This window comes from Budorcas taxicolor, chromosome 3, assembly GCF_023091745.1.
Source record: "Budorcas taxicolor isolate Tak-1 chromosome 3, Takin1.1, whole genome shotgun sequence".
In the NCBI taxonomy this organism is placed as follows: Eukaryota; Metazoa; Chordata; class Mammalia; order Artiodactyla; family Bovidae; genus Budorcas; species Budorcas taxicolor.
Window position 1 is genome coordinate 104128230 of NC_068912.1, and position 14198 is coordinate 104142427.

Here is a 14198-nt window from a genome sequence, read left to right on the forward strand (position 1 = left end):
TGCCATTTGCAGCAACATGGGTGGACCTAGAAGTTATCATGCCAAGTGAAGTAAGTCAGAAAGTTCTAGACAAGTATCCTGATATCACTTAGATGTGGAGTCTAAGATATGGCATAAATGAACATATTTGAAACAAACTGACAGATGTGAAAAACAAAGTTATGGTTACCAAAGTGAAAAGAGAGTGGGGAAGGGATAAAACAAAAGTTTTGGATTAGCAGATATACACTACTATGTATAAAATAAATAAATAACAAGATCTTACTGTAAAGCTCAGGGAACTATATTCAATACCCAATAGTATAGTGGAAAAGAATGTGAAAAAGCATATATGTGTGTGTGTATAACTGAATCACTTTGCTGCACACCAGAAACTAATATAACATTGAAAATTAAATAACTTCAATTTTTAAAAAATGCTCAAGATTGTCAGACTGGATGGAAATACAACACTCAAACTATGTTCTGCTTATAAAAGATAAGAAAAGATTATAAAAGAAAGAAGGCACATCACTAAAAACAAAGATTTATATTTGGAAAAGGACCATTTCAGTAATTACCTGTAAGTGAAGTAAGTAAAAGTCGCTTAGTCGTGTCTGACTCTTTGCGACCCCATGGGCTACACAGTCCATGGAATTCTCCAGGCCAGAACACTGGAGTGGGTAGCCTTTCCCTTCTGTAACACTGCTAAATTTGCATATGCTTATTAACAGCCTCTGGAGAAGGCGATGGCACCCCACTCCAGTACTCTTGCCTGGAAAATCCTATGGGCGGAGGAGCCTGGTAGGCTGCAGTCCATGAGGTCGCTGAGAGTCGGACACGACTGAGCAACTTCACTTTCACTTTTCACTTTCATGCATTGGAGAAGGAAATGGCAACCCACTCCAGTGTTCTTGCCTGGAGAATCCCAGGAACGGGGGAGCTTGGTGGGCTGCCATCTATGGGGTCGCACAGAGTCGGATACGACTGAAGCGACTTAGCAGCAGTAGGGGCAGTAACAGCCTCAAAACCTGGCAGGACTAAAAGAAGAAATGGACAGATCTTTGACCAGTGAGGTAGGTTTTAACATGTCTCTGCTGCTGCTGCTTAGTTGCTTCAGTTGTGTACAATTCTGTACGACCCTATAGATGGCAGCCCACCAAGCTCCTCTGTCCTTAGGATTTTCCAGGCAAGAATACTGGAGTGGGTTGTCATTTCCTTCTCCAATGCATAAAAGTGAAAAGTGAAAGTGAAGTTGCTCAGTCGTGTCTGACTCTTAGTGATCCCATGGACTGCAGCCCACCAGGCTTCTCCATACATGGGATTTTCCAGGCAAGAGTATTGGAGTGGGTTGCGATTTCCTTCTCCATAACATGTCTCTAGAAATCATAAAACAGCAGATCAATACCAAAACACAAAAATCAGACAAATCCTATTCAAGATATTTAAAGGAATTGAACTACAAAATTAGGAAATTTGACTCAACTGATATATACATTGTCTTATCCAACAGTTGTAGAATAGACTTTTTTTTAATGTATGCATGGAATAATTAGAATTGATCATGTTATACTGACTTGTGCTAGAGCATTAAAGTGATTCTCAGCAAATTTCAGAAACCAACAACATATGGTGAGTATTTTCAAATGCAGTGGAGTTAAAGGTAGAAATAGCAAGGACGTAATGAGAAAATCACCCAAAGTTTGCAAAATAAGCAATATAGTTACACAACCCATGGATCAAGGAAGAGTCATTACAGAAATTAGAAAGTAGTTGGATTGATGAAAAACAGAAATATGAAATATCAAAGCCTGTAGAATACGAAATATTAGCTTCAATCGCATGTAGTAGAATGCAATAAAGATGGAATATTAACAGTTTAAGCATCTAGAAAAAGAAGAGCAAAATAAATTCGGAGGAGGACATAAAAATAGAAGTCAGTGAAATAGAAAGCATGTGTACTGAAGCCTGAGTCAGCAAACAGAAATTCAGTTCTTTATAAGAGGTTAATAAAGTAGATAATTTGTTTCTAGCCAAGGTGGAAGAGCAGGGTCTAGACTTAATTTGTTACTTCAGACAACTGAAAATACAGACAATGTATATGAAACAATGGTTTTCAAGAGATTGGGCCATAAGGACAGTTATCCCCTGAGAAATGGTGAACAAAGTGAGTCCTGTGGTGTACTAGATTACTGCCTGGAGAAAGTTTGCAGGACACACAGGTCTCCCTGAGTTGAGGGGGTAGAGTCAGGAGAACTTGGTGGCTAGAGTTCACAGGGCGGCATGTCAGAGATGAGAGAGCTGCACAGAGAAGGAATTACAGAGTTAGATAGAGGGTTCCTCTTGAGTCTTCCGGACTGTAGCCTACCAGGCTCCACAGTCCACGGAAATTTTCCAGGCAAGAGTACTGGAGTGGGTTGCCATTTCCTTCTCCAGGGGATCTTCCCAACCCAGGGATTGAACTTGGGTCTCTCGGGTCTCCCGCATTGCAGGCATACACTTTACTGTCTGAGCCACCAGGGAAGCCCTATCAGCTGGGTATTGGAAGGTAATTATTGAGACTGAGGAAAGAACCACCTGAAAGTATTGGTGTTGGCAGTTATTGAGATTCATAGGCCCAGAAGTAATTCCTATTCCCACCACAGGAGATGCTTTGTAATTCAGTCTTGCCCTCGTAGTGGACAAAATTGGCCTTAGTTTAAAATACTGATCTGGTCCTACTTATATACTTTAAAGGGAGAAGGCGATGGCACCCCACTCCAGTACTCTTGCCTGGAAAATCCGATGGACGGAGAAGCCTGGTGGGCTGCAGTCCATGGGGTCGCTAAGAGTTGAACACAACTGAGTGACTTCACTTTCACACATTGGAGAAGGAAATGGCAACCCACTCCAGTGTTCTTGCCTGGAGAATCCCAGAGACGGGGGAGCCTGGTGGGCTGCCGTCTATGGGGTCGCACAGAGTCAGACACGACTGAAGTGACTGAGCAGCAGCAGCAGCATACACTTGAAAAGAAAAACCCAGAAGGCTCAAACTGTTTTAAAGTAATAACCTTTTTCAAATTAATTTTTTTTCCAAATACAATTCAAAGCCCACAAATTCACCCTTTTAAAGTTTACAGTCAGTGGTTTTTGGTATATCCATAAGGTTGTACAACCATTAATTATCATCTAGTTTCAGAACATTTTCATTACTCCCAAAAGAAAATTCCATTCCCGTTATCATTCATTCCCCATCTCCTTCATCCCCTGGTAACCATTAATATATTTTCTAAAACTGGACCTTTCATATAAGTGGAATTGCAGAATATATGACCTTTATGTCCAACTTCTTTCACTAAATACATTTTCAGAGTTCATCCATGATACAGCATGTAACCATATTTCATTCCTGTTGTCAGATAATTTAACTGTGTCCCAGAATAAAGCCCAAGAACATTAATAGGAATATAAAAATATAGCACTTAATAATGTAAATTCACAGTAGTCCAGCATTCCGATAAAAAGTTACCAGGCCGTCAAAGAAGCAGTAGAAACCAGTCCATAATGAGAATTATCAGTCAGTCAGAACTGACCCAGAAAGGACACACGTGATAGAACTGGTGGGAGAGAATGTTAGAACAGTTACCTGAGCCAAGATACGGAGTAACCTGAGTGTCCATCAGCAGATGAATGGATAAAGGAAAGGTGGTACGCAGTTTATAATGGAATAATGCTCAGCCATGAGACAAACCCTGCTATTGGTGACAAAATGGGTGGACCTTGATGGCTTATGGCTTAGTGAAATAAGTCGGGTAGAGAAAGACAAATACTATATGATGATATTACTTACATGTGGAGTCTTGAAAGGCCAAACTCAGAAAAACAGAATAGAATGGTGGTTACTGTGGGCCTAGGGGGTGGGGAGAAATGGGGATATGGTCACAGGGAGTTTTTTTTGTTGTAAGATGATTAAGTTTTAGAAATCTAATATATAGCTTTGTGATTACATACATGATAATACAGCACTGTTATATACAGAAAAGTTTCTGGGAAATCAGATCTTAAATGTTCTTGCCATTAAAAGGAATGATGATCCTGTGAGGTGATGGAGGTATTAGCTCATGTTGTGATGGTAGTGATTTTGTAAAATATATCAAACTACACCTTAAACTTAAATAATGTCATATGTCAGTTATATCTCAATAAAGCCTGAGGCCAGGAGTTAGGGGAACTGTTATTATAAGTATATTTTATGGAAGTTCAGGTTGAATATGTGTATAGACACATGGAAGACATTTTAAAAACCCAAATCAAAATCTTTAGGGATAAAATTTATGTTTAGGGATAAAAATTATTTTTGAGTTGAATAATAAGCTAGATGGGAGAGTATTAACTGAAGTTATGACCCGGAGTCAATCTGTTTAAGATATAACTGTGTAAAGCAAAAATTCCAAAAACAGATTGTGGATTTGTAACACATAAAAGTAAAATATATGACAGTCATAGTGTTCAGGCAAGGAGAGGAGAGGAGAAATTAGTTATGAAAAGAGAAAAAGTTTAAAATTTGGGAAGTCAGAAGTAAAGCTGTCACTCACAGGTGACATGATTGTTCATACGGAAAACTCAAAAGAATCTATAGATAAACTCTTAGAATTAAAAAATGAATTTACAAAGGTGTCAATATTAGATCCATGTTGGGTTTTGGAAGTCATTTGTATTTCTTCGTGTTAGCCATAGACAGAAAACAAAATTTAGAAGATAATGCTTACATTAGCACTCAAAAACATCAAGTATAGAGATACCTTGTTTTATTGTGCTTTGCTGTATTACCCTACCCAGACACTGCACTTTTTACAAATTGAAGTTTTCTGGCAAAACTGTGTTGTCAGCTGATGGTTAGTTTTTTCTTTTAAGCTAATAAAGTACTTTAAAATTAAGGTATGTACATTGTTCTTTTAGACATAATGCTGTTAACACACTTCATAGAATTAATACAGTATAAACATGACTTTTTTATGCACTAGGAAGCCAAAAAAATTGTGTGACTCACTTTATTTTGATACTGTCTTTATTGCAGTGGTCTGAAACCAAGCCCACAATATCTCAGATAGCTAGGATTGAATGCAAGATTAATTCTACACAAAAAAACTGTAAAGAATTCCTAAGAGAATAAAGGGTATGAATTAGTAGATATGTAGTTTTCGTAAAGATTATTGTAAAGAAGTCAGTAGATTTAATAGCCCAGTCAAAATTCCACAATGCTTTTTTTAGGTAAAGGAAGTTAGTAGAAAATGAATAGCTAATTTCGAAATATAAATGAGACTCCAGATGGGAAACAGTAATTGAAGAAAATATTGAAGATAAAGGTAAAAGTTAGAGGATTTATACTTCCAGATATCAAGAGTAAAAGCTATAATAATTGAAAGTGTAACATTGGCATAAGAACAGACAGACTTGTGGAACAAAGTTCAGTGATGTCTTTCAACAAATGATGCTGAATCAGTAGTAAAGTGAGATTTTTCGTTCACAAAAATCAATTTCGGATAGATCAGAGACCTTCATATAAAGTTCTCAATTGTGTGGAAAAAAACCCCAAATTTTAAAAAATGGAATGAAGTAATAAAGATTAAGAGCTGATACTAATGCAGTACGAAACAGAGCTTATGTAATCCTTTATGCTGCGAAAGGGTAGAAAAGGCTATATACATTGTATGAACCTAATCATTAATGGTAGCTGTCTGTATTAAGGTTACCCGTAACAGGAGATGATGTGGATGACTGGCTGATGAATGATGATTGGGGGAGTTTATGAGCAGGCCTTTCGGTGGGCCAGTATGCTCTGTGTCAGTGGTTCTGTGATCTGTGGACACCTGACTAACCAGTACTGTTTGTGGCATTCCATGATAACACTAAAATATTATTTGCCTTTTTCTTTGTTTTTGTGTTTTCATGGATGTAGCAGAAGCAATACAGGTAAACATTAGCGCAGGTCAAGGCAGTACTGACTGCTAGTACTCACTGTATTCTTCACAGCCACACGCCCTTCAGATTGTGGGGGGGGGACATAACGTTTTACCTCAGAATATCCTTGGTGATGCAGGAAAAATAATTTTATTGAATTGTGACCTTTGAGTACGTATCTTTTTAAGAGTGCAGTGGGATGAGAAGTATTCATGAAACACAGTGTGGTGGCCTCAGGGAAGAGCGTTTGTGTTGAACTAGCTGCTCTCTTCATGGAGGTGTGATTTTACTTGAAAGACCAACTGGCGCTATTATTCAGATTCGAGTACTTGGCAGATATTTTGAAAATGAATAAGCCTCTCACTTCAAGGAAAAGAATTAACAGTATCTTTTGCCAGTGGTAAAATTTGAGCTTTTAAGCAAAACACGTAAGTTGGGAAGACTTATATCCACTGCAGTGAGTCTGATAGCTTCACAGTCTTTTCTGTGAAATCTTTTCTGATAGCGTCACAATGAGATTATTGGTGATGTTAAGAAGTGTGATGTTTTGATTTTGTGTAATGAAATACGTCAGTATTTGAAAGATCTGCAAAGCTTCGTGAACAGTATTTTTCAAATGATCAATGTATAGTGTTATAAAATCATAAATGATGCATTCAGAATACAAAGTGGAAATTGGATTATAATGCAGAAGAGTTTGATAGTTAATTCATGTGGTTTCAGATTCTCTATTGCAACTAATCTTTTAAAAATTGCCACTTGTCATATTTTTGTGTCATATCAAAAAGACTACAGTTGTCTGAAAAAGCTATTAAAATATTCTTCCCTTTTCCATATGTGTGTGTGTGTGTGGGTGTGTGATGCCGGGTTTTCTTCCTATCCTTCCACCTGAACAACGTATTGCAACAAATGGAACATAGAAGCAGATATGAGGATCTAGCTGTTCTCCCTTTAAGCCAGGGTTTGAGATTTACAAAAATATAAAACAGTGACACCCTTCTAATTTTACTTATTTATTGAGAGAAAATCTTTTTATGTTACATAGTTGAGTTTGTGATTGTTATCTTTAGATTAATAAATACTTAAAATTGTTAATTTCTGATATGCCAGTTATTGATAAATATATCAAAAAACTTCTTGACTGCTTAATTTTTAAGACTGTAAACGGCTTCTAAGATCAGAGTTTGAGAACTGCTGTTGATTGCATGAGTATGATTCCATGAATATGCCCATTTTTAAATTAACAAACTATAATTTGTACATTTACTCTGTGTTACATTTTAGTAACAGTGTTACCATCCTTAGTTGTGAGGATTTGTCTGAGATGATGGGGAGTATTTCTGGCTTGAGTAATAGGTAACAGCATGGACAGGAGAGAATGAGCAGCCAACAGAATGACTGTAGATAGGATGGTTGTAATTTGTTGATATTTTATTGTTTAAGAGCCTATAAGGTTGATTTTTTAAAAAAATGAAATTTATACTGGAAATACCAGAAAAATCTTTGCCATAGTTTTATTTCCTCTCATTTTCCCTTATTCACTTTCATTAGTTCGTAGACACATAATTATTCCTAGCTGATGTGAAGGTGAGACAGTTTGGTTTTACCTGAAGTATAGAGGCATATATGTCTCTCTTCCCTGGTAGCTCAGCTGGTAAGAAATCCACCTGCAATGCAGCAGACCCCAGTTCAATCTCTGCGTCGGGAAGATCCCCTGGAGAAGGGATAGGCTAGCCACTTAAGTTTTCTTGGGCTTCCCTGGTGGCTCATAAGGTAAAGAATCCCCCTGCATTGTGGGAGACCTGGGTTCAATCCCTGGGTTGGAAAGATCCCGTGGAGAAGGAAACAGCTACCCATTCCAGTATTCTTTTTTTTTTATTCTTGCCTGAATTCCAGGGACAGAGGAACCTGGCAGGTTACAATCCATGGGGTCACAAAGAGTCGGACATGACTGAACGACCTTCACTTTCGACTTGTGACAGATGAGCATTGGGCTTGACCCCATTTTTAGTACAGACTGAAGAGTGGTGATAGATCAATTGGTCATTAAATTCAGCAAGTATTATCATTTGTATACTGAGTAGAAAGCATTACACTGCTTAGGATTATTTTGGGGGGAACTCAAGTTGCTAACAGTCTCCTGTTGGAGAAACGTTTGGGGACTTCCCTGGTGGTCCAGTGGCTAAGACTCTGAACTCCCAATGCTGGGGGCCCAGATTTGGTCCGTGATCAGGGAACTAGGTACCACATGCCATGTTAAAGCTTGAAGATCCTACATACTGCAGCTAAGACCCTGCGCAGCCAAATAAATAAATATATATATATATATGTTTTCATTTAACAAGAATTAATTAGACCATAAAATCAAATGAGGGCTTCCTAGGTGGCACTGGAGTTACTGCCTGCCAGGGCAGGAGTAATTGTTCCCACGAAAGCAGGAGCATAGAGAAGGAAAGTAGTAGCAGATGAATAGAACTTTAAAGGATAGTTGAGCTAATTTCCTCTTTTAAAATACCTTTTTGTTCTTGTTTCTAATTAAAAATGATAATACATATTATATACAGACTTAAGCATTGTAAAAATATATACTGTCAGTGATGAAAGTCTTAAGGGATACCCAGCTGCCTACCAGTTAACCATCGGTAACAGTTTGATACATAGTTCTTTCATGTCTAATGTACATGTTAGCATATTATTTTAAAATCAGATCACATATTTATTGATTGTGCAAATACGTTGGATGTTTAAGTTTCTGGTTTTCAATATTATAGACACCATGATGCCTAAATTCTGGTTTTTGTATTCTTTTTTTGATGCCTAAGATTTTGAAAGAAGGAAAGAGCAATTTTGCTTAAAGCTTGAGTAAAAATAAGTTTATGCATTATAGAAATATTTAACAGTAAAAATCTATTATAATCCCCTTATTAAATGTTGATGAACGAATTATACCATTTAGAAAGTTGAATTTATGTACCTCTAGATGGGATATATCCTTCAGTTTGAAAGTATTTTGTGTTGAACATGGAATTAGTGAGTATAGAGCACAGATCTGGGGGTAGGTAAACACCAAAGGAAAGACCAGTAATATTTTGCCTTCCTTCTGTAGTCCCAGTTAATGGTATTTTTGTAGAGTTGTTTAAAATGTAATTTTTATATTGGGAATTGCTCATTCAAATGTTGCTGTTCTTTTCATTGTAGGTAACATTGTACAACACTGATCAGGATGGTAGTGATAGCCCACGCAGTAGCCTTAACAACAGTCTCTCAGATCAGAGTTTGGCATCCGTGAATTTGAACAGTGTTGGAAGTGTGCATAGTTATACACCGGTAAGTCTTGGTGAAGTTAACTCCTTTGTTGAGTACTCATTTAGTGCTTAAAACTGAACAAAATGTAATTGATAATGCAAATAAAAAGTGAATATGAATATTTCTCATTGGTTAGTTAATGATCATTAACTTAGATAAGTAAAACAGATTTTTATTATACTTTATAGCAAGTTAGATACAAACATATTGTTATACTATGTTATATATTTTGGTCTACTTAATCTGTTACATGTCCAAGTGAAAAACAATTAGAATAGGAAAAGAGTTTTCATTTTACTTTTCTAAAGCTGTGTTTGATGGTATTTTATAGCCCTTGGTTAAAAGAGCTTAGAGGATATGTATATCACCTTGTTTCCCAGAAGTGGATCTGAGAACAGCATTCTACAAACCCCAAAAGTTAGGATGACCTGGTACCCAGTTGCTTACCAGTCTTGTATTTTTAGATTGGGTCTAGAAAACTAAAGGTATGCTATAAAGGGACCTGTGTGAGTCTTCTTGTTCCTATGCTGACCCTTGTTATCTGATACTTCTTTTCAAGTCATCTTGCAACTATCTTCCCCAGTAGACAGAAGGGAACCCAGGAGAATCACATACCAGCCACACTGTTCATGGTACAAATTTGATCTCATCAAATCACTCTGTTCCAAGATGAGTAAATAGATAATAGCCTATACAGGGAAAAGGTAAAAGGGACAGAGGAGACCTGAATTTTAAAAATAACAAGAGGGAAACAAAAACTTTTACAGTTCACATTGAATGTAGGAAAAAAGATGACTGAAAACCATTAACAGTGCTCTGGGGGGAAAAATATTTTTCAAAAATGCAGAAAAAAAACAGATAAAAGAATAACAATTATGTAAAAGAATATAATAGGTATGAAGAACTGCAAATTATAGGTGTCCCCAAATAGTTGGTACAGAGCAGTTTTCAAAAGAAATAAAGAATAAAAGGGTTAATGAGCTCTAAGAAAAGAAAATGGAAAAAACTATCTAGACACATCATGACAAATGTTTAAATTTCAGAAGTAATCATAGATAGTCTAGCAAAAGAAATAAGGTGTATTCAGAGAAACACAACTCATACTTTTCTTCCATAATACTAAATGCCAGAAGATAATGGAACACTTTTATACAGAGTGTTGAGGGAATAGATTTGGAATTATAAATATTATGCCCACCAAATTTTCATTCAGTTGTGAAGTCAAAAAAAGACATTCATTCTTTAATACAGAGTTTGGAAAGCATCCTACCCTTGTTTTCCTGCACCCTTCCAGAAAAAAAATTACATATTTAGCTGATTGGGTGGTGAATTAAATCACTCAGTAATGATGAAGTCATGATAGAAAAGGACTATTGATTGGGAGCATTGAAGCAAACTCAGCAAAGATTTAGTAATTTTAAGTTGTTTTAAAATAATTAGAGTAGAAAATTGTGAAATGAAATCAAAGAACACAGAATTCAGTATTACAGAATATAAGAAGAAAAAGAAGCCTTTATAGAAACAGGTGACAGAAGTGGGAACAGACATGTCTGTTATTCCAGTACATGTAAGAGGGTTAAACTCCCCTGTTAAAAACTAGACATTATAGACTACTTTTTTTTTCTCCTTCATTTAATAAGATAATTAGTCATCAAGAGCTCCTAAAGCAACAGTACAGTGTGAACTTGTAGTTGGGCTTATCACGTAGCCATAGATTGAGCCTTTAAGGACACAGTAAGACTAATGCACTGTGACAGTTTTGTTACTTATGCATACTGTATAAGCCCGATCACTATGGTGTCAGCTCCCTGGGTCCCACAGGATGACACTAAACCAAAGGAACCAGACGAGAAACTACAAGCGATGGGTGCCTGTTGTGGAGGAGTAAATTCCATTCTGTACCTGAATTGTTATACAACTTGCATCTGTACCTTAGAAAGTCTCCCCTGCCCTGCTTGCCCCCTACCCCGCCCCATCTGGGAACAAGGAGGCAGATGAGAAACCATCTCTTGACAGATGCCTGCAAGTTACAGAGATGAACTATTTTCCTTCAAGTAGGAAAATGGATGAAAAATACCAGATAATAATTTGCTCCTTGTAAGGCCACTCATCATACCTTGTTCTAGGGTAATCACAGGATTTTCAAAGGCTTAGGTCATTCTGCCATTGAGACTTGCTTACGTGGCCTGTGTGGAGACAACATTTAACGTCACCAGAGTGCCAGTTGGTGAAGCCATTGCCCTACACAAAATTCATATTTTTTCAGGTTATTGTAGACTCCTTGTGAGTATCATTTTGAAAGGCTCCATAAACTTACGATCACTGAAAATGAAAGTTACTCAGTTGTATCTGACTCTTTGCAACCTTGTGGACAGTATATAGCCCACCAGGCTCCTCAGTCCATGGGATTCTCCAGGCAAGAACACTGGAGTGGATTGCCATTCCATTCTCCAGGGGATCTTCCTGACCCAGGGATCAAACCCAGGTCTCCTGCATTGCAGGCAGATTCTTTACCATCTGAGCCACCAGGGAAGCCCACTTATAGTCACTGCTCATGTCTTATTTAATTTTGCAAAAAACTGAAACATATGGTAGTTTGTCACTGCTTGATATAATCTTTAAGAGAGATTGCTGATCATGTTTCATTAATTTTATTTCTAGTTGTACTATTTTCAGAGATAATTCTTACTTTAGTGTTCATGGTACTCTTTTTCCCTTTCAGAGCTCAAGGCCCTGTTCTGTTTTTCTCAGCATCTCCTTTTTCTTTTATCCTTCACTTCTCATTTCCCATAAGTTTCATTTAAAAAAGAAACATTTACCTACAAATGAAGAGTTAGATGAATTGAAGTTCCTTGTTTCTTTGGGCAGTGTCATACAACCTGACTCAGCAATACTCACAGTATATAAGTACTTAAAGGTTAATTGAATAAATGAGAAATGTTAGTTTCAGAGTATAGTGTGTTTGAGATGAGATTGCTTCTGTGGAAATTGGTGAAAATTTCACAGAAACTGGAAGGGGTCCAGGCTTGACTTAACACTTATTATGACCTTGGGAAGCTCCTTTAACTCCTTTGAATACTTAACTCCTCCTGTGAAATGTGGAGATTGGATTAGATTTCTGTGATTCTTTAAGAGACAGATTAACAATTTATGGTGTGCCCTTTATGTGTATGCAACTCAGTAGACGATAGGAAAGTCAAAGACAGGGAAGTTAATTCCTTTGGATTCTATTTTCAGTTCTAGTATTTTTAGTTACATATTGTGTGTAACAAACCAATTCTGATATAAAGCTACTAAATTAGTAGGTTTTTTCTTTTACTGTTAGGTGACAAATCACCCAGAACCAGTTTCTCAGTCATTAACGCCTCAACAGCAGCCACAGTACAACCTTCCAGAACGAGACAAACAGTTACTTTTCTCAGAATATAATTTTGAAGATCTCAGTGCCTCATTTCGGAGCCTTTATAAGTCAGTTTTTGAGCAGTCACTTAGTCAACAAGGTGAGTTTTAATACTTTTTTGTTAATATTTTTTTGAAATTTTTTAAAGAATTACTTTCAGATTACACTGTTATATTTCTTTAATCTTAGAATATTACCATCATGATAAGGACTGAATGCCTTTACTATAGTGTGTATATATAAGAAATCTCGTCATGCGTGCCTACCTCATTTGATTACTACTGGTATCCTGGAGCACTGTGATAAAGAATTCTGACACTGCATTTATGGCATATGGGAAGGCCTGTCATGATTAGTTAGTGATGTCTAGCATGTGAAGTGTTTTGAGTGGTAAATGTGGCATCACAAGAGTAGATGTGCCTTGCTTTTCTGTCCTGACTGCTGTTATCAAAGAGATAGCTATTAAGAGTATGGTAGCACCAAATCTGCAATTTCATGTATGACACTTACAAGTAAACATCATGGTTGGTGGTCATTATTTTGTACAATATACTTAAATCAGATTTAACGCTAAAAGAGATACTGGTTGAGATGCAGTATTATATTTCAACCAAATACTAGATCATTGCATTTTTGTTGGGGTTTCTCAGGTGCATTTATGTATTACTGTCCTGTCAGCTGCTGGTTTAATTTTAACCAGAGTCATATGATAGAATCAAGATGTCTCATTGTTATTCGCCCATGGAACACTAGTCAGAAATTGTCGGGAACCCAGACATCAAAGCATTGCTTTGTTTGGTTAACTATATTCCAGGTCAGAGAGTATACCTGTTCACAGCAGTAGACAAAATAGACAAAAATCCCTTCCTTTACATTTTAATACATATCGCTGACAAATATTATCAAAGTTAATGTTATACGTAAATATTACATATATTGGTGAGTATCAGTAGTTTGTATAGGAAGTTAGTTTTCTGGTTAAAGTAAGAGTCACCTGTTTTCTCAGATTTTATATTAAAATTTTTTTCTCTGTAAGTACCAAAATAAAAAACCCCATGCAAGACTTTGCTAAGCAGATCCAGCTTTGCTGATATCAGTACAAAAATACTGGCTTTGAAATATCGGTGGTAACAGTTTCTCATGTTTGAGCCCAGAATGACTAGAATCCATAAGACTAAGCAAGACAGACAGACAACCAGCCATCGCCACTGCTCTGTTTCATTACTTTTATGGAGCATTCTTGAGACAGACACAGTTTAGTGGCTTGTAATCCTAACAACAACTCTTATGAAGCACGTACTGTTGTCATTCCTATTTATAATTGAGGTGATTGTGACTTGGCGAGGTTAATAATTCTCCAGAGTTACCAAGTGTTTAAACTGTAGTGCAGAGATTTTAATTCTTCTTTTCTGGCATTAAGAAATACATAATCTTAACCCTTAAATTGCCATATTGGACTTAAAGTTTTTGGAATAGTCAGAGAAAGAGATCAGAAATCAACGGGCTTTATTTCTACTCTCGTCTTTTGCCGAAGGTCTACAGACCTGTAGAGAACCATCTTGAATGCGACTCA

General features: G+C 36.8%; 1 protein-coding gene across 2 annotated transcripts in view; it reads left to right on the forward strand.

Moving 5' to 3' along the window:
- FOXJ3 (forkhead box J3) overlaps positions 1–14198 on the forward strand; it is a 149231-nt gene that overhangs the window by 117532 nt on the left and 17501 nt on the right. For both annotated transcript variants that reach the window (XM_052637053.1, XM_052637054.1), the window contains 2 exons: positions 9118–9246; positions 12551–12725. In XM_052637053.1, the coding sequence (XP_052493013.1) occupies positions 9118–9246; positions 12551–12725 (304 nt within the window). The remainder of the gene's footprint in view (positions 1–9117; positions 9247–12550; positions 12726–14198) is intronic.